Genomic DNA, 22,199 nt, shown 5'->3' on the forward strand with positions numbered 1-22,199 from the left:
CAGTATACAACCCAGTACACTTAAATGGACCCACGAATCGATGGTGAATGTTCCAGACGGTGCGCAGATGAATGCATGTCGCCTCGGGTACAGCGACGGGCAGTAAACCTGGACAAAGTCTTATAACTATGTGTCCCAGTCCACTCAGCTGTCACCCACCCAGCCTCATCGTAAGGATTGGACAGCCACATTAATTTGGAGATACCCATGGAGTTGAGCTTGAAAATAAATGCGCCATTGAGACTGACATCCAATGATAAGGGGAAAACAAAGCACCATTGAGCAGATGAGCTGGATTTTGGCACTATCCAAATGCTATTATATATGCTCAAAGCGGATTTCTACACACACAAGGGCTTGTATCGCTTAGAATAAGTGTTCGAAAGTCATAGATCTCGAAGTGTATAGACCCTACCCTAGTACTATATAAAAGGAAAGGGGTGTAACGAAGAAACCACCCCCTCCTCGATCAAAGTTACATGTCACCGCGGAAAATATTTTAAAGTCCCGTCAAGGCCAACGGATCGAAAGCCAGATGATTTCCCTATAAAATGAGCTACCAATCATCGAAAACAGCCGACTCCGCAATTTCACGCCAAAATCATGGATCACCCAATACGGCGAAAACACACCTTTTAAATTCGTTTATTACGTTTATTCACGTTGACAGCACCAGCTTCGGGCTGGATTCGATCGGCTGTGGCATTCCGCGGGTCGGAAAACTTATTGCAACATCTACATGTCATTTTGTCGACAGTAAGCAAGCATTTACACCAAAATAGCCAGCAATCCTACTCACTTGTCGGCCATAAGTGACCTTGATATTAAAGTGACCTGAGCAGATCCGCACAAATAGACTTGGGTCATCCGATTGGTGGGAAACAAAATATACAGTGGGCAATTATGTTTATAAATATTTCACCTCTAAAACTATTCTTACCAATTTGCTGTTCTGTACATTATTCAAACTGTAAGAAATATTGTCAAGTTCATATTTCGCGCTCATCAGCAAATAGAAAAAAATCCCACTGAATATTAAATTTTTATACGGGGCCTTAAAAATATGTTACGCGGTGACTTCTAACTTTGATCGAGTATGGGGTGGTTTCTCCGTTACACCCCTTTCCTTTTATATAGCACTAGGGCAGGTTCTATACACCTATATGTCGTTCCGAACGCCGTTTGTAAGCGATACAAGCCCCTGTGTCTACACACGTCAGTCTGGACGTTTTTGTGACTGTACGTGGTGTTCACGTGGTCGAACTGAAGGAAGTTACCGAAGCACACATAAAATACTAACTGCTGTGTGATTCACAGAAGCTTCATCACACAACACACCTTCTGGTCGACTGTAACTGACATCCATATTTACTCAGTATGTCATCATTGGAACCCTTCTTAAATCAACGAACGAACCATGAGTGCTCATCATTTCACTATTAGCACCCACTTACTTGCTCCTGATTTCCACTGAATCGCTCGATTCAGACAAATATTTTACGTGATGTTCACTCAGTTAGATTCGGTAGTGAGGTGAGGTGAATATTTTGACGTGCATGCATGGATGCTTGTACTAGCTCAGACTTAAACTGGTTTTATAGTGCCAACTCACCGAGGTACCATGTTAAGCATGAATACCCCACGCAGACACACTGTACCGAGTAATTGCCGATGAGTCTTTGTTGTACCCGAGCCGAGTGCCAGGCACGGATTTCAGGGTTCGAGCCTCCCTTTTGAAAATGACTAAAGACCGCATTGACAGTCCTTATCCTTTTATGAAACGGGTCGCAGATCCTTAAGCCTGGAGGCACGTGCACTGTTCACATCAAAACAAATTCGTATCCGATTATTCTGTACTATATTTATTACATTCCACGAAACATTGAAATAGACAGCATGTATTCTACAGTGATTTATATAAATTTCAAGTACTCAAACAACATAGTTCAACAAGATACAACTCGCACTTAAACATACATATGGTAGCTCCGTATCCCAGCTGCAGGGTTCCCATGTACTCCCTGATATAATTCCGCGGATCATTGCTGGGGGTATTCCATCAGTGACAACAGCAGTCTACAAGCCATCAACACTCATTATTCATTTCCTGCTGTACTTTAAGACTCAAAAGGAGAACTAAACTCGTTGACACTTTTTTGTTCTAATAACGCACACACACACACAAAAGAATTACTTATATGACAACTTAGAAATTACTTGCACTGCAAACTAGCTCTTCCTTACTTCACTGCTTACTAAACAAAGAAGACATTACCTTTTTTCAAACACTAGTTATTACTTCTTCACAAATTAAGAATTACTTTTAAAATGGACACAATAAAAATATCCACAGACTGATGAAAATAAGAGTCTACGTCATAAATTTGAATGTTATATAATGTCTTAGAAACACTGTGTGTGAGTAAGCAGACAAGATATTTTCTACAAGTAACAGTCCAATATTTGTAAAGCATGAAAATAAGCATGAAACACGAAAATAGGGAACACGAGGCTACACTGTTCAAACACTGCTTAAAACAAAGCTCTAAAAAGTAAAGTTTACACTATTTTCTTCCATGTCAAACACCATCGAGCATACATTTCACATGTCGCACATGTATATTAATATACATATAACATCAGCGACTTTTATCAGAATATATTACACAAAGAACTTAGCTAAGCACCCCCCGACATGTCTCACGACTGAATTATAGCCCGATCTTAACCTTTGGAGCATATGTGAGACATGATTGGTGGTCGTCTTGTGGAACAAAAGGATCCTCCTGTACGTGGCCCAGCTGGAAGCTACTATACACGAGGAATGGCGCGGACTGCCCCTTCAGAGGATCAGGAGGCTGGCAGGTCGAGGATGAGGGCTATTTTATGGATATACGACTTCTTTATTTTTCAGTTAGCGACGGTACGACATATATAGATTCTACTGTCAAACAACGTTTTTCTTTTTCTATTTGAATGAGCAAATATCATCATACAATCAACATAGAATGAAACGATTTTGTCGTTAATTATAAGTTAAAGTATCCTACGAGTCAGATATACCCATGTTTTCCATTGTGTTCACAACGAGACGTTTTATGTACATGTTGAAAACATATCACTGCAAAAATTCAGGGGTGCATAATTAAGTTATTTGAGTATATGTGTTCTGAAGTCATGTTATGATCGTGTACTGGGTACAGGGGGAAACTGCAGTAACATAACATAACAAGCATACTGACAAGCATGAAATGGTGAATGGCATGTTTCACTTGCTTGGCATCACATATGTTGATGTTTTTTTCAGCTGAGGTTGATATGCGCCGTCACCAACAATCCTATCTTCCCTTTGGATTGTCCGAACGTGTGCAGTCACTGTGTTGTGCAATACTAGTTTATTCAGGTTGACATCATCAAGTGAATATTAATGCATTTCGTGACCGTGTCATACCTGGTCGGATCTATTATTGTGAAGGGGTGCACCTTTTGATTGCCAATATGTCCGAACAGACGAGACAAGGTCGTGACAATGTCATAACTTTCTTCAAAAAGAAGCTACAGATGGTAGAGAGTGACAGCGATACCTGACGTCTGTACCTTGTAAAGTTAGTAAACCAAACTAGATAGCATATAACTGAATAAACAATTCTATTAAAACATAAAACGATTGGGTTTTTTAGGAGTGTTGTTTTCCGGAACAAGTTCTGTAACGAATCCATGCATGGATGACTCGCACGAACGCAACATAAATAACACTCTCTGCTCCCCTATTTAATGAACTCGATTTGCCGTTTATGCCTTTGACCTCCCAGGTCATGCATATAGAGTAGTTCAGGTCAAGCTGAACAAGCTGTTGTGCTTCTCGTAAAATGTCTACTCACTTTCGATAGTGTGCAGTACTAAGGACTGTCCTAGTGTTCAGTCACTATCGGTGTTACGCATGTAGTAGAGCTTCTTGTACCATGTGCAATCACCATCAACTTTGTAGTTCTTGCCCCAATGTGTGCAGTCACTATCGGTGTTGCGCATGTAGTAGAGCTTCTTGTACCATGTGCAATCACTATCAACTTTGTGCTATACTAGATCTTGCCCCAATGTGTGCAGTCACTATCGGTGTTACGCATGTAGTAGAGCTTCTTGTACAATGTGCAATCACTATCAACTTTGTGCTATACTAGATCTTGCCCCAATGTGTGCAGTCACTATCGGTGTTACGCATGTAGTAGAGATTCTTGTACCATGTGCAATCACTATCAACTTTGTACTATACTAGATCTTGCCCCAATGTGTGCAGTCACTATCGGTGTTACGCAGTTGTAGAGTTTCTTGTACAACGTGAAATCAATATCAACTTTGTACTATACTAGAGCTTGCCCTAATGCGTGCAGTTATTAAAGTGTGTAATCACCATCAAAGCTGTGCAAAACAAGAGCTTGTCCTATAATGTGGAGTCATTGTCAATGTTGTACAATACTAGAACTAGTCCTAGAGTGTGCATTGTTACTATCACCCTTGTGCTACAGTAAAGCTTGTCCTAACGTCATATGCAATCACTATCACAGCCGTATACCATACAAGAGCTTGTCCTAATGAGTTGAATCACTATCGCTGCTGTACTATACAAGAGTTTCTACTAGTGTATGCGTTCACTATCAGTGTTTTGTTACGTCATTAACAAAACTATTTATTCTATTGATTGTCCTAATGCGAACATTCACTATCTCTGTTGTGCTATGCTATAGCTTGTCCTAATGTTAGCATTCGCTAACATTTTTGTGCTATGTGCCATACTACAGTTTGTTCAATGTGTACAGGCAATGTCACCGTCACTATTAGTGTTGTGCTGTAAACTTGGTCAACAAGGATACCGTGTATATGATTTTACCAGACCTCTAACACTCACTCCTGCTCTAGACACAGTTCTAGTCCAGATCTGCACCCTCTCTCCAGGTCGTGTAGCTACACCAACACAGAACATACGGACTAAGGTTGTATATTGGTATATAAATTGTCTTGCAATATATTTCGATACTGGTATCTGTACTGCGATATATTTATGAGATAAACAAACTGTGATGGAAAATCAGAGGTATATAAGGAAATTATAAGAGCTCTATATTTGATTTAAAATCGAACGCTTAGGGTTAGGTTTTATGTACAAAATATTAGAGCTTCTATAATTTCGTTATATACCGCTGATTTCCCAACAGAGTACGTATGCCTCCAATCCACCACAACTTCGTTATTAGGATTTTAACAATGCATACTGTGTGGGAAAATTATATCATATTATATACCTCTGGATGACTGATTAACCAATCACGATTCAGCATTTATTGAAGTCATGGTAGAATGGGACTTAAAGTATTACAGTACTAGGAAATGGATGTACGTGTAGATCCTATTTCTTTTTTTAGAAAAACCCGAAAAACAAATGATATGGTTCCCGTAATATCCATTTCATTTATAGGTATGATGGTTAGGGATGCTAACTCTTTTTCCCTTTTGATACAACTCATAGCATGAAGTATGTCGTTTTGTCAATTAAATCAACATCAATGTGCAGAATTTAACTGAACCAGGGAGATACTGATAAGACATGACTGTTCTATCCAGTTCTCAGGAAAATATCGCAAAGGCGCAGTTTAACGGTGCGGGCTGACTTAAGAGGGACTAATTTGAGTGAATACATTCAAAAACTCGGGAAAATAATCTACCCAACCGCCTTTTGTTTGAGGATCTAACTGTGCGCCATTGAGCATAGCAATATACTGAGTGACCTGAGACAAGTGCTTTATCATACACGTGCAAGGGCGCTTTAACAAAGTCTTCTTGAAACTTTGAAACCTAAAAATGCTTATATCTTCCTATTTCAATGTGCGTGACACATAAAACCCTAACAATTAACTAGAGAATTAGATAATTAATTGGAGAGGTTTGGCAAACCTTTTGTAGGGGTAAAATACGCCACGTTGCCAATGATATGAAACGTTGTAACGTTACAGGCTAAGATTGTACGTCTGTGTACATCTATACATCGTCTACGCCATCCCGTGATAAACCAGGCCATAAGCCCAAAATGTGTTGGGTAACAATACTATTACATGCAACAAACATTATTCCCTCAACAGGAGCCGACTTTTTTTTCAAAATATACACATTCACAGTCTAAATTTTATGAGAGAAAAAATAATTATGTTCTAATGAATATCACATCTTACATGTTCTAATATAAGTTACATGTTTTAGAAAATGGCTGAATACAACGACTGCAGCTGTATTAAGGCAAAGTAATTTCATAGTTAGAAAGACATAAACAACTCATCAGCACTGAATATCCAAATCCACGTTACACCAAAACATAGTTGTGTAGTAATGTTTACACACGAATAATGCGCACGGTCAACGATAACATCCGCTTCATCTATGTCACGTTCACAGTTTCTACGTCATTATGACCTTGACCTTCACACATGTGGGGAACGTCTCGACCTTTGTGGGGACCGTCCCCTGGACGACCGCCTCAAACTATGGCCTCTCGGTCGCCCGCGGCCGCCATTTTGTCTCTCGCAGTCCTGGCTGAAGGGGTCAAGATGGGCGCCAGCCTGACACGCATGAATGCTGTTTGCTCCCAACTGAATACATCGACCACCAACTTGCTCAGTCTGTTGAGGGAAATGCACACACAAAAATAGACTCAGGCTGAAATTATTCTTTGTTAGGAATAGACAAATAATATCTGTCGTCAAACATAATATGCCACTTAACCAGACTCTGATGCTGGTTCCTGAGACTAGTCCAGGTTCTATAACACTAATTCAGAAGGCGACTATGGAGTGAACATATGCAGAATCCCAATCCTGCTTCCAAAATTCCAACACCATACAACAAAGAAATACCACAGGCGATAAGCATATGGGCTTTCCAAAAATTCATTCACGTGTCATTAGGGATAATGACCTGTTCTCCTCTGTTCCTCTACTTGGAACTTGCTTGACACATGTCATCGGTTTCCAACTGCGTAAATCGATGCTCATGCTGTTGATTACTTGGTTGCCTGGTCCAGACTCGATTATTTACAGACCGCCGCCATATAGCTGGGATATTGCTGTGCGCGGCGTAAAACTAAACTCACTCATCATCTTTATTAAGTAGGCCTAAAGTATAAAGACATATCACATTACACATATAAAATCATATGAAAACCTGATCTCACATCATACCATGTAATGCCACATCGCGTCATTTTAGATCATATCATATCAAATGGTACCATATCATGTCATATTATATCATAACATATACATTTTAACATGCTAAATCGTATCATACTATATTGTATCAGACTATACCTATCATAGTATATTATACCATTCATACCATGTCATATAATATATCATATCACATATTAAATACCAAATCTTATAACATTTATCATGGCATATCAGTCATATACACAGATCACACTAAATATACTATAGTATCATGCCAAAATACTCACTTCAAAATATCATATGTATATATATATATATATGTGTATATTCCCTATACATCTCATTTGTGGAATAGTTCTCTGGATAACATAGCTTTGTGAATAAAAGTTGCAATATTTTGGATCACCTTTTCATTTGAGCAAGTCAACAGTGAGGAGAATTTATCAATCGACGGATGCACAAAATAGAATTCTTTCATATATTTTCTACGGAGAGTATCATATGCTGGACAGACAAGAAGGAAATGATATTCGTCTTCTATAGTATTGCTAGTGCAATATTTACATATTCTGTCTTCTCTTTTTATATTCATAAATCTCCCTTTTTCAGTCAATACGTCATGGGATGAGCAACGGAAGCGTGACAATGATTTTCTGAATTTCTTGACATTTACACATGATAAATAACCTTTAGTGTAAATGTGGGTTATTAACATTGAATAATAATTACATTTTGCTGATAGTGAAATAGTTCCCAACCACTTTTGTTGATAGATATCTTTTAGTCTTTGTGTGAATCTTCTTAGAAACAGTGGCGGCTAGAATACCTTTTGGTCGTACCAAAGGTTGTTAAATCCAGTTGAAAAAAGGTTTTTGACATCCGATGCCCAGTTCTGTTTTCCACTTTGGAGGCTCAATAACATCATATCATAACATTTTTTCGGAAAAACGGTGGGGTGACATGTTTATTATCTTTATCCAATATTTGATTACACTAATTTGTTGGGATATGTGGAGGGGGAACCTGTCACATTCTCCATATACCATAACGTCTGGTGTGCTCATCTTTACTCACTCACTACTTAGTTGGATCCATGTTGATCTGTTAACGTAACGTAAAATGTGAGTGAGTAAGTTTAGTTTAACGCCGGTTTAGCAATATTCCACGGCAGGGGACACCAAAATGCTTCACACATTCTGTTCACATGCGGAATCGAACCCGAACCTCAGGTGACGAGCGAAAGCTTTGACCACTAGGCTACCTCACCGTCCCTGTAACATCAAGCCACAGAAGGGCAAACCCCTCCTATAGCACAGTGTCTGTGTAGATTATTCACATGCTACAGTACATGGTTGTATACTCACCCTCCTTACTGCAACGTGGCACTCTACATCCTCCAAGGCAGGTGGTGATGGCGTGAATCTGCTCAGATCGTCAGTGTCGCCGTTTGAAAGTCTTTCGAACAAAGCAGCGTACTGTCCCTGCAATCAGAACACATTTCATTGAGCGAACATCGACAAACAAGGTACACTTCAGGTGCCGACGCTGAACCTTACCGCCATCGAATTACTTTTGAACAAGACGACTTTCGTAGAATGAGCTTTGCATACCAATAGTCATCCTTCTTGTCTCACAGTCTTTGTTTCGTTGTTGTAACGTGGTTACAACTCGGACTGAGTAATCATTTGAACATGAAACTATATCAGAATCATCCATATATCTGGAGCTTAAGGTCTACTTCAGCAGAAATTCTGACTCGAAAGCACAAGAAACAAGAGAAACAAATGGCAATATGAAGCATTATACCTGGTCTCATATTTATCTAAGGTTCGGTTGAATGGCAGAGCAGAAATTCTGACACGAATGCAAAAAGAAACAGATGAGAAAGAAATAAACATAAATACAACTAAATACACACAAAAACAACATCTCTGAACTAACGCCGCATGTTTTTAACACACGCACACGCACACGCACACGCACACGCACACGCACGCATGCACGCACACGCCCAGACTTTCAATCTCAAAACTACGTGCATCTATAAGCACATACCATTGAAGCATTTTCTATCATCATAATCGGCGATATGATATGCTTTGTCTATTATCGCATGGTTGCAATAATGTTATGAATAAATATGTATGTTATGTACAATGTTCTTAAAGCATATACAGTCATATACAACCATCTCCAATCGTAGTTACTTGTTTTCTGTGCACGTTCTATACAAGTTTTTTCAGTATCATCAAGCATGCATGTATATATACAAATTCAACGCATGCATCTCATTTCATCTTTCAATTTGTGGTTATATGTGTACATCCCATTCTAGAATCTTATCTTGAAGGATGAACGAACGAACGAACGAACGAACGAATGAATGTACAACTTCTTTATTCGTTGTCGAGCAAATGACAAAATAATCTATGTCGAAGCGTCGCCTATACAGAATGAAGAAGTTATTCCTGTAGCATCTGTCCGCAACGCATTATTATCGACTTTCAGCACAGATTTTTTCAAGGGAACACAGTGAATCTTTCATGAACACTGTACATTATGAGTTTGAAATTTGATACAAATCAGGAGCATTTTCTCTCATCCCTTTGATTGTCAGTAATTCCAGGTCATATATACTGAGTCAAAAAGAAACTTCACAAAATGTATTTATTTTAAATAATGAACATTTTTTCTCTGATGATACATCTATGTATCCGAAATGGGATCCCTATCTTTCGATTCTTGATAAACGTTAGCAAAATCCACTCAAACCCGTCCATTCGTCGTGCAAATGACGTTAGTGTCAAATCAGGTTTTGCACGTACAGTCGTTCACGTGACCTGCGCATCGAAGCTTTCTTCATTTACACGTGTTTGCATTGGCACAGTTTAAAACGGTACTTGAAATGCCACGATTGTCAAATGTGCAACGTGAACGTGCCGCTGGCATGTTGCAAGCGGGAAGATCAGTTATTGACGTCGCAAGAGCAATGGAATGCAGCCGTCGTACTGTGTAGGACTTGCAAGGTCGTCTACAACAAGCTGGCACAACTTCTGATCGCCCAAGGTCGGGTCGTCCACGTGTGACGTCGGGTCGGGTCGTCCACGCAGAAGACCTTCAAGCCGTCCTACGTCACCTACGTGACAGATTTCTGCCGGCTACACGAACCATGGCTGAGATGTTTAGAGGTCGACTGTCCTCATTGACCATTCGAAATCGGTTGCTGACTGCCAATCTCCATTCGAATTTTTATTCTTGTGACTTGACATTCTGTATACCCAGGTTTTGGAAAGGCGGTGTAGCCTAATGGAACTGATTGTGGCACAGCCAGTGTATCGAGTACATCACACAGATCTCAGAAATGCAATAAGAACAGTTTAACCATCTTATCATCTCTTGTTCTTATATAGTGCCCTGAAGAAAGAATGTGAAGTTTCTTTTTTTACTCAGTATATTTCCCACCATACATGAAGCTACATCGATCTCTTCAACTGTTAGTACTTCCGGGTTATGTATTCCCCACTATCCATGCATTTGCATTCATCTCTCCAGTCGCCAGTACTTCCGGGTTATATATTCCCCATCATACAAGCATTTCCACTTATTTCTTCAATTGTTACTACTTCCGTGTTATATATTCTCCACCATACAAGCATTTCCACCCATCTCTTTCATTGTTAGTGCTTCCGTGTTATATATTCTCAACCATACAAGCATTTCCACCCATCTCTTTCATTGTTAGTGCTTCCGGGTTATATATTCTCAACCATACAAGCATTTCCACCCATCTCTTTCATTGTTAGTGCTTCCGTGTTATATATTCTCCACCATATTTGCATTTCCACTCATTTCTTCAATTGTTAGTACTTTGGGGTTATATATCCACTACACATGCATTTGCATTCATCTCTCCAGTCGACAGTACTTTCGGGTTATATATTCTCGACCATACAAGCAGTTTTACTCATCTTCAATTGTGAGTACTTCCGGGTTATATATTCCCCATCATACAGGCATTTGCACTTATCTCTGTAATTGTTAGTACTTCCGGGTTATATATTCCCCATCATACAAGCATTTCCACTCACCTCTTCAATTGTTAGTACTTCCGGGTTATATATTCCCAACTATACATGCATTTGCTCTCATCTCTTTAATTGTTAGTACTTCCAGGTTATATCTTCCCCACCATACAGACATTTGCGTCAATCTTTTCAGCCCCAGGCACACAGTTGAATAAAGATATATTTCGCATCAACGAATATTTCTTTCTGTTACAAACTCCTTAAAGTTAACTAAATGTGCATGCTATACTTGAAATGTCTCTTTGGGGTTGTCGGGGTTGAGTTTGAATAGAGCGAATTTCCTTCTTTCCCTCTATTTTTCATGTCAGCCTTCCACAGTGATTCTATTTAAAAACTCAGTGAGTGAGTGTTAAGGTACTAGGCCAAGTGTGGGACGTGCGTTTCCCGACTCACTGGCCCGGGGCAGGTTAGAATCACACTGTTGTTGTTGTTGTTGTTGTTGTTGTTTTTCTGAGTCCGATGTTAAAACAACAACCAGTACATATAAATTATAAATGACATAATTCAGTAGTAAATGTAATATTTTGATTCTTTACTGTTCTTGGTACCGAGACACGTCGATGTCCCCGAGTCCGCCTTCGCCCGCTGTTATTTCTCCCTCTCCTTCGTGCCCCACGGTTCCTGATTTGCCTGTTGGTGTTGGAGCACTGACTGCTGAATGGATCTAGTGCAACGGCAGACTGGCAAACGCTTCTTGTCCCAAGTTGAATACACCGCCCTCCAGCGTACTCGATCTGTAACGTAAAGACAACAATTTACTTGTCATTTGTGATTTCAGATTTCTGTTTTGCAGTTAACATTCAAAACGAAGACTGAATAGTAGCAGGTCGAGATATCATATTCATTAATAGAAAGTGACGTGTGTGCATCTCTTTATGTTTCTTGGGGTTGAATATACTGTGGAACAGCTGTTGGGCGATTAAAATTTATAACTTTCATTATACTGCATACATGGAAAAAAGAATCGTTTACCATTGCAAACGAACTGAGGTATTGTATTTCTATCTAAGGGTCGGTTGAATGGAAGAGCAGAAATTCTGTCTCGAAAACCTCTCGAAAGTAGCTCACACATGGATATACTGACACTCAAGAAAGAGGTAAATGACAAATCTAAACGCAAAACAACGCAGCAGGGAAGTTTTTCAGAGAAGGAAACATAGCAAAAATATGATTCCTTTTGTTGTGCTAATAACGACGCAAACCCGAGGACTGCAATAACAGCCCTGACCGCCCTCGCCATTGACTCTGACAGACGTCGAATCTGACGCTAAGGCTCCATTATTGATGGAGAGCTTGTTGCTGTAAATCAAGCTTTGTACTGGTCTCTCTGGCGTCTCTGCTACCAGTGTTCCTGGAAATGCTACCGTCTCTTCCCCACGAAATCACCATGACAGGTGCACTATTTGTATATAAAGATTTGCTTTGTGTTCAGAGGATAGTCGTCGTAATGTGATCGTCGTTATCACCAACCCTGACTAGAATGTCAGTTATAAATCGTTATCCATTCAGATATTGTGACCGTCGTTGGGTCACGTTTAGTCATGCGAGGGCATACCAGACATTTTCAGTAAACCAGAACGGCACTTGCTCTAAGATACTCCAGTGTTTCCGCTGCACAAAACGCGAGCTCGGCCATCAATCATGATCTCCTCATACCAATAACGTTCCGTCTCTAAGCTGTTACCAGTTCAAGACAACAAAATCAACTGATCTTCCAGGTTATGTAACAGTGGGACAGTTTACTGAAATTTGATATTAGCTTTATAACGGGTATTGCACGTGTATGCTCACCACTTGAATATCTTTAAATCATTGTATGGTACGCAACACTTGAATATCTTTAAATCATTGTATGGTACGCACGAAGGGCAAATGTAATACAGTTAACAAACATAAAGTTTTATATCGAAATGAATTGCTGTATGGGGGTAAATACCATTGGCGTTGCGATTCTCTCTTCCATGTATATATACAGTAACATATTAACACCGTATTCGTTGAGCGAAAGTGAATCCTTCAAAACGTTCGTGTATTTCAGGAGAAACAGTACATCTCAAGGCACGATCTTCAATAATCTAAGGTAATTTCCCAGAGTTAGGATTGAAGTATATCTTAAATTATTTTTCAGACAATACAAAGGCGGTTTTACAAGTATATGTAGTTTGATGGAATGCCTCGCTCTTTCACACTACTTTGATATTTTAGATTAGTACTCACCTGTCTGATTGTAATATGACAATTCACTTCGTCTGGTGCAGGTGAGAGTGGTGTAAATCCTGTGATGTGCCCCTGCAACACCAATAGTGACTGGATGCATGCTCAGGTGTGACTGACTGGTTCTGATGGAATGAAGCGCCGGTCACGAGACTCTTCCTGAAGTGGCAACAGGTTTCGCCAAAAGCTTTCGCCATGCATCACTCGGACTAAACGAGCGTTTCATTGCAGTAGTGCATGCTGGGATATTGTGGCATGATTCCTCGATTTATGAGAAAGCGAGATGCATCGGCGTGCAGCATTCACGATTTCATCCCATGCCGATTCATTTCAGTCGTTCGGATACACCTAGACATGAAGTAATATGCCGATAGTTAAGATACTGCAATAGATACAGGTTTCTAAGAAGCAGTCCCGAGTATGACCACTGTTAGAAATGGCATGGAGAAGTTGGTGATATTATGTGCGCTTTCCGACGTGATGTGTATTTCGCACACGGCTGACAAGTTTTAGCACAATGTGCAGTATGTGCATGGTTGGACCCTTATCTGTTTCACATATACGTAATTCTGATTATCTTCCAAGTTTTCACTACCGCCGTTCAACAAGTACAACGATAAAGACAACCCGTTTTCACGTAAAGTCGCAGAATGTTATGGACCACCACCCTCACCCACCTAACTGTACAACCACCGTTAACAACATCAGAGGACCACCACCCTCACCCACGTAACTGTACAACCACCGTTAACAACATCAGAGGACCACCACCCTTCCTCACATCAGAGGACCACCACCCTTCCCCACATCAGTGGACCATCACCCTTAATCACATCAGAGGACCACCACACTTCCCATCATCAGGGGACCACCACCCTTCCTCACACCAGAGGACCACCACCCTTCCTCACATCTGAGGACCATCATCCTTCCTCACATCAGAGGACCACCACCCTTCCCCACATCAGAGGACCACCACCCTTCCTCACATCTGAGGACCATCATCCTTCCTCACATCAGAGGACCATCACCCTTCCTCACATCAGAGGACCACCACCCTTCCCCACATCCGAGGACATCCACCCTAGCTCACATCAGAGGACTACCACCCTTCCTCACATGAGAGGACCATCACCCTTAATCACATCAGAGGACCACCACACTTCCCCACATCAGAGGACCATCACCCTTCCTCACATCAGAGGACCACCACCCTTCCCCACATCAGAGGACATCCGCCCTTCCCCACATCAGAGGACCACCACCCTTCCCCACATCAGAGGACCACCACCAGCGCCCACATCAGAGGACCAGCACCCTAGCTCACATCAGAGGACCATCACCCTTCCTAATATCAGAGGGCCACCACCCTTCCCCACATCAGTGGACCACCACCCTTCCCCACATCAGAGGACATCCACCCTTCCTCACATCAGAGGACCACCACCCTTCCCCACATCAGGGGACCACCACCAGAGCCCACATCAGAGGACATCCACCCTAGCTCACATCAGAGGACCACCACCTTTGCCCACATCAGAGGAACTTCACCCTTCCTCACATCAGAGGACCACCACCACCGCCCACATCAGAGGACCACCATCACCGCCCACATTAGAGGACCACCACCACCGCCCACATCAGAGGACCACCACCCTTCCCCACATCAGAGGACCACCACCGGACCAGCACCCTTCCTCACATCAGAGGACCATCACCCTTCCCCACATCAGTGGACCACCACCCTTCCCCACATCAGAGGACCACCACCCTAGCCTACATCAGAGGACTACCACCCTTCCTCACATCAGAGGACCATCACCCTTAATCACATCAGAGGACCACCACCCTTCCCCACATCAGTGAACCACCACCCTAGCTCACATCAGAGGACCATCACCCTTCCTCTTATCAGAGAACCACCACCCTTCCCCACATCAGTGGACCACCACCAGCGCCCACATCAGAGGACCACCACCCTTCCCCACATCAGAGGACTATCACCCTTCCTCACATCAGAGGACCATCACCCTTCCTCACATCAGAGGACCACCACCATTCCCCTAACCACCAGACCACCAGCCTACCCAAGCCACCATACCACCACCCTAATACACACCACCATACCACTTCCGTCCATCACCACCAGTTTTCATCGTATCAACACACAACGCCATATCACACAACACCACATCACGCGACGCCATCTCCCAGTCTTCTGAAGTTGACATACTCCATACTCCACACCACTCCAGAACACTGTACCACTGAAACAGTACGCTTAGTCCATTCAGAAACGTAGCTGTTCTATACTTGAGTTCGACTTCGGTCCCAGTCCAACAATTTTCGCAACAGATAAACAAATCTTGGTATTTATCATGCCGAAACATGTGTCATAACATGTCTCAGTTCAGACCGATGTTGATGTTGGCGAGACAACGGCAGCTGATCCACAGGAATAGCATTTATTATGTAATAATTGTTTTACCGCACGCAGAATATAACGTCTCAGATTCCCGCAACGTAGATATTTAGGAGACGGGGGCGGGGTAGAAGTCTGTCGACATAGACAGCGTTTAATGTTCTATTAGCATCTTGTTGACACGTATGCTGTGTGAAGAAAGAGATTTTATGTGGACAAACTCTTGGTCGAAAATAGAGCAAATCCTGTAAGTGTTTAACGAGTGCTGTAAGTGCACATTTTTCACTGTATAAAGAAGTGTTGCAGTGGCAGCTAGACGGGAAAATATTTACGTCGGTTACATTAAAAACTTCTGTAAAACATGTCAGGAACATTTTCAATGTTATAAAGCATTACTCTTAAAGAAAGTCACTGCATCTTGGCAGTTGTTTCAACGTCACTCGTGTAACTTCACAATGCCGAGAGACAAAAAGCGAGACTTCAGACGGCAGATTGTACGCAAACGCTGTGCTCTGATTGGCTCCCATTAACACAATATATATCGTGTATTCTGGGTAAACAGATGACATCATTCCTGATGATTAAACCAGCACCGTCTTCGTTTCAGGTCGCTTATTTTAAGTAGACTGCTTTTCAAACTCTACTATGTGATTGAGGGATGTTTAGGCACGTAACGTATCAACCAACAAGAAGTCATCTGACATCTCTTTTGATGAAATATAAAAACCTTCAATGCCCAAACCTTGAACTCGGGGGTAATGGGAAACATATTTTTATTTCCAGAATAGTAATGGCATTGTTCAGCATAGTCGGAGTACATTTAAATGGAGAGCTCCATAGACATACATAATTGTCATCAGTTACAACATTTGACGTACACTATTTGTCCGATGACCATTGAGAAAAATCTCGCCTTCATACAGCTAGAATTCACACTGTCACCATAGGTCAGTGTGCATGTTCTGGCATCAAAAGTAAATCACAGACACTTACTTATCTGATGAAACCTACAAACACTTACTGAACGCTGGCAGACTAAGAATCATTACCCTGGGATTCGACCTGTTCAGCGAATCAGAGGGACACACTAGAAATGGGTTTCACACATTATACTCATGTGGGAATTCGAACCCTGGACGAGAGAACGCTTTTACCACCAGGCTACCACGCCACTCTGCACAAGAACGCAGATCTGCACAGTTAACGACGCGGTCTCGGTCGCCCGTCCGCTCAGCTATGTTGGAACGAGCTTGACAAGAATTTGATCTATGTAACTACATCCTCCTCATATCGATACTTCGCCGAGGCATCACTTCCAGAAAACATGGCAATTAACACAAAAGGTAAGTTCATCAGAAAAATGTATGCCCACAGAAACATCAGCGAAACAGGCTAGGAAAATCAGGTCAACTTAACAGTAAATGCATTTATGATTTTTGGATTTCAGATGATCAGATTGACAAAATAGTTTTAGTGGTTGATTTATTGATTTGTTTCCATGGTCAGAATGGCAAGGTTTCCGTAATAACAGGGGTTTGACTGAAGAAATCATTTAGATCCACTCGGAATATTCCGGCTTCAGAATACTACTTTGGGCAACATAGGTGTCAATCATGTTGCATGATAACGGTTTATGCATTCGGTTAATACAGAATTTGTCTATCCATATGAACGATCGCCCTTGTACAGCAGTGGTTTAGCGATACTGAACCCCTTTTGACCGATCCCTCCATAAACTTTCAGAAAATTTGATACCGCCCAGACTATTCCACCAGAGAAAGCTTGCAGGATTGTGGAAAGTTACAAAAGGAAAACTACGAAATAACGATATTTTCATACCGACAATATACACAACCAACCAGAGTCAAATAATAGGCAGTCACACCAAAAAATGCAAAATAACCATATTTTCGTCACGATATCAATAACCGCACCCCAACCAGCACTCATCCCACCCCCTACAGTAGGAGACTGTAACTCCATGTAGAGCAAATGTGCAACAGCTTGCCAGGAAGCTTAACATACATCTACAGAGCGCTATTTGCCCCGTGAAAGTATGTTAGAAGAGATCACTACTTACAGAAGAGTCCGGTCACGTTGCCACGAAACTGACGTTCATAATCGAAAGGGCAACGCCATTTCTGCACATACACCCGACCCCACACGTCAATTCAAATGATGATTACATTACCGAACTTGGGAAGTATAAGAATTCCGGCGATGAGAAAATTAAAAAATACATATAATTACTTATTTATGTTAAGATCTATTTTAATCATCAAACTACCATTTTGACATATACAGAAAAAGGTATTGATTGCGTGTCCGCGAGACAGGGTATTTAATAGTACCCGTAATCCGTTTGACGGAGAGCACTTTGCGGTCCTACACTTGAAATAGTCATGATGTATTGTTGTCATACACCTTCCGGTGCATAGTTGCTTAAACACTCACATCACTTATATTGTATACAATATCTTGGATGCAAGTGAAGTATTCACTCTCTGAATTCCAAATAAAACAATACAAAATAAAAATGGTGAAAAATATTGTTATACTGACAGTGATAGCAGCCATCACAATACTAACGTAGGAACATGTCTTCTTTGAAGGAACAATATAGGCTGAACATACAGACGCTTTGGTACAATTTGTACATTCTAATTTAATAACACACTTCACAAGCTAAATGCATGTCTGAATGCATCAATTGCGAGTATCATTCCGATTGTCAGATATAGACAGATGTACAGCTAGTAAACAAAATAACGTGAATCTGATTTTAAATGTACAACTAATCAGGGACACGAAAGTAAGTAAAATGTATATAAAAGCCATATATAAAGGATATTATATGAGTGCTCATGTCATACTGCCTAAATGTTGGCATTTCCCCAGCGAGACACGAATGCCGTATATATAGTATGATATGGGCACAAATATAATATTCTGTTTATTACTGAAGCCGTCAAATTGCGGTAAATAAACCTAAATATACCTTCAAACACAGATTGGCTACCCGCCGTCGCCGCACGTAGAATGAAACGTCATAGAAGAAACTTGACGTCGAAGTATTCTTCATGACGTCACGTCACTATGCCAAAGTGATAGTTTTCCCTAGGGCATCACATGTGAGATATGAACCCCGGCATTTTCGCCCTCGTAGGTACAAAATAGAGGATATTGTATGAGTGCCCATGTTATACTATGTTTGCGACACGAGTGCCTAAATGTTGATATTTTCAGAGCAAGAGCGAGAGACATACCGACATTTAGGCACGAATGTCGTAGATCAAGTATGTCATGGGAACTCATGTAATATCCTGTTTATTACCGAAGTCGTTAAACTGACGAAAATAAACCCAAATCTACTTTCAAACACGGACTGGCTACCCGCCGTCGTCGCATGTAGAACGCAGCGTCACAGAAGAACCATGGCGTCATGGCATCGTTCATGACCTCACGTCACCACGACAACGTGATGTTTTGCCCTAGGGCATCGCATGAAAAATATTAACCCCGATACGTTCGGCCTCGAAGTCAATAAAATGAGATATAAAGACAGCATGCACAAAGTAAGAAAACATAAAAACTACTACTACTACTACTACTACTACTACTACTACTACTACTACTACTACTACTACCTCAGCTGTCCCATTCTCCTTTGTACAATAGATGATCTGGTAATTCCGTCAGCCTGTTTTCCCATTCACAATGCAGCAAGAATTGTCGTATACTTCCCACGTGCTACCTTCACCTCCCACAGTAATCGTGACACTGACTGCGATATACTCGATGCAATGGATGTAGGCACACTCATACTTTAGAACCAAGCAAGCATGCAAATCCTTGTGGGCGCAAAAACATTAAAAACGTACATGGAGCAATAAGGAAGGTTGAGTTGAAGTACATAGGAGCATGCGCGCCTGTGACTACGTTGGTGGAGGTCCTTTACTAGTAGGGACTGGTGCACGCTTCATAGCGTCAGCCTAGGGAAGTACATGCCGGTTTCACATAGACACCCAGCACAGCAATGGGACTCAAAGGCAACCAGATCTGAGTTTTTCCCCTAAACTGTTTATGTCAGACAGGGTTAAACGCCTCTCAAAGTATTTTGGTATGCGAACCCCTGGTCCCGGGCAGGAGGCGCTGTGTCCACACGACCAGGGATGTGACCCATAAGAAACTCACAACGCGTTAAGGATAGGTATATACCATATATATGCATATCAGTATTGACATATATGTATACTGATTTTTAGACATGAAACCTGTCATATTCAGAACCTGAAACGCAGACACGGCAGCATTCATAATCACATGCAAGAACAATATTTGACATATGAAGAACGTTTGATGATGAACCGATATAGAATAAAACATAATTACATCATAACCAACAATGTATCATTAATGTAATACACAACGAAAAACGACATGAGTATCTGAAAAATATTGATCGCGATGCTTAAATTACATCGCATATCGTTCAGTGGACGTTGTCAAAACGGGCAGTCTAAAGTAGTACAGTGTACTCAGTGCAGCGTATTGTACCCGTTGCATTGTAGAGTATGTGGTGCTCATACATACAGTAGTATGCAGCAGTATAACATGCTATAAGTACTGTATTGTGCTATCAATGACCAGTAAATACATACGCTATTTTGTAACAGGAGTAGGAGTGTTTTTCTCTCTACCCCAAGCTAAACTAAAACTCTTTCACTGTCATTTTAACATTTTAACAACTTTCCGCAAATTTAGATATGTTTACATTCAGCAGAAATAAAAAAGGAAATAATTCACTGTTCTAAAAAATAAGCGACACTAAATAGCTTGTTTGAGAAAATGGAATAAAAGTAAGTTAATCTTGGCTCTTTCTTCTCAGTAACTATACGAAATATGTGATTAAAAGAACAGAATAATCTGGATTTAATCACAAATATTCACTTTTAGTGGATGAAAAGTGTCATGTGATGGGTTTGCAGATATAGTGAGTTCTACGCCTCTTTTAGCAATATTCCAGCAATATCACGACTGGGAACAATAAATATAGGCTTCACACATTATAACCATCTGGGGAATCGAACCCGGGTCTTCGGCGTGTTGAGCGAACGCTTTAACCACTAGGCTACCCCGCCCCCTCCTGCAGCTAAAGGCACCTTTGACATCAAAACCCAAACACCAACACTATCATCCATTACTACTGTCGTGGAGTTGTAGTTGATATAAGGTATAGGTTACTTAATATGCCTCTAACTTACACACTACTACATGTTCCAATGGTACATGTTCCATAGCTGCAACTGAAACGTGGGAAAGGTGTCATATATATATATATATATATCCTACCAATGACGCCTGCCTCCTCCGTCCGTTCCTCCCTCCTTGGGCCGCCACCACCGTCAGCAACGTCATCAGCAGATGGGCGACAATGACGCCGGTGAACGCACACATCAACCGCATGTTAACTGTGTTCCTGAAGATAGAACAATAAGTCCTGAACGTCGAGTAAGGCAACACACTGTCTAGGTCATAAGACTCCCGCCAGTACAGTAGCTTTAACATATCATCTACGGCTTGACAAATCGCGAAAACAGACCCAAGGGTAAAAAGTCTACATTCATATGTACAAAAATATCGGATTCCGCCAAACTCATGGTGCAAAGTTATGTTATGTCGTCACATCTAGGAAAAATGATTTAAAGAAAATAAACACATGAGGAAACATGGTACGTGTTGGCACCATTTCGCAGCAAATGAAAACCCACTTTGGAGAGTGTAGTTAACTGCAGTCCCTCGACGGTACTCCCCACTCCGTGGCCGTTGCCGATGTTGTAACACGCCAGCGTAGCCTGCACACTAAATGGTTATCTAGAGAAGGTATTCACAAGTACTCAACCATTACGGATGACCGATCGAATTTCCCGCGGCCAATTAGAGGAGAGGGACTGGCAGTGTTGTAGGGGAACGACAGGGTCCATCAAATGGGTAAATAGCTCGAGCAATAGATTCATTGGACTGGATTCTCATTCCCAATACTGTTGTCAAAAGCCCCTCCAGGGCTGTGTGCCGTCATAATGTGCACACGTAACTTGTATAAAATCTTAAAGCAGTATTTTAGTATATGTCCTATCAATGTAGAGAGGGATGACGTTTTCTGCTTCTTTATGCGTTTAAAGCAACGACTTTAATACTGTAAGTATCTGAAGTAAGCACGTGTTTATATTGCAATGAGAGAATATTTCCTTATCACATTATGTA

At 41.2% G+C, this 22,199-nt stretch overlaps 1 protein-coding gene across 1 annotated transcript; it reads right to left on the reverse strand.

Annotated features, from left to right (window-relative positions):
- Window positions 1-1,920: 1,920 nt before the first annotated feature.
- On the reverse strand, window positions 1,921-21,558 carry LOC137283908 (uncharacterized). Its single transcript, XM_067815583.1, has 5 exons — window positions 21,288-21,558; window positions 13,517-13,588; window positions 11,848-12,033; window positions 8,579-8,695; window positions 1,921-6,665 (listed from the first exon to the last, which is right to left on the reverse strand). The coding sequence occupies exons 1-5, from the start codon at window positions 21,501-21,503 to the stop codon at window positions 6,468-6,470; spliced, it is 789 nt and encodes a 262-aa protein (XP_067671684.1). The 5' UTR covers window positions 21,504-21,558; the 3' UTR covers window positions 1,921-6,467.
- Window positions 21,559-22,199: the final 641 nt, after the last annotated feature.

The sequence above is a fragment of the Haliotis asinina genome, chromosome 5, assembly GCF_037392515.1.
Source record: "Haliotis asinina isolate JCU_RB_2024 chromosome 5, JCU_Hal_asi_v2, whole genome shotgun sequence".
Lineage (NCBI taxonomy): Eukaryota > Metazoa > Mollusca > Gastropoda > Lepetellida > Haliotidae > Haliotis > Haliotis asinina.

Bases quoted from the DNA above. Each gene is read 5' to 3' on its own strand.
- LOC137283908 (XM_067815583.1), bottom strand. From the start codon at position 21,503: ATGTTAAAGCTACTGTACTGGCGGGAGTCTTATGACCTAGACAGTGTG. The intron at 13,589-21,287 runs GTAGGATATATA...TTGGTGTTGCAG, and splicing joins GGAGGAGGCAGGCGTCATTG to GGGCACATCACAGGATTTAC. The intron at 6,666-8,578 runs GTGAGTATACAA...TTCCCTCAACAG, and splicing joins GCCACGTTGCAGTAAGGAGG to ACTGAGCAAGTTGGTGGTCG.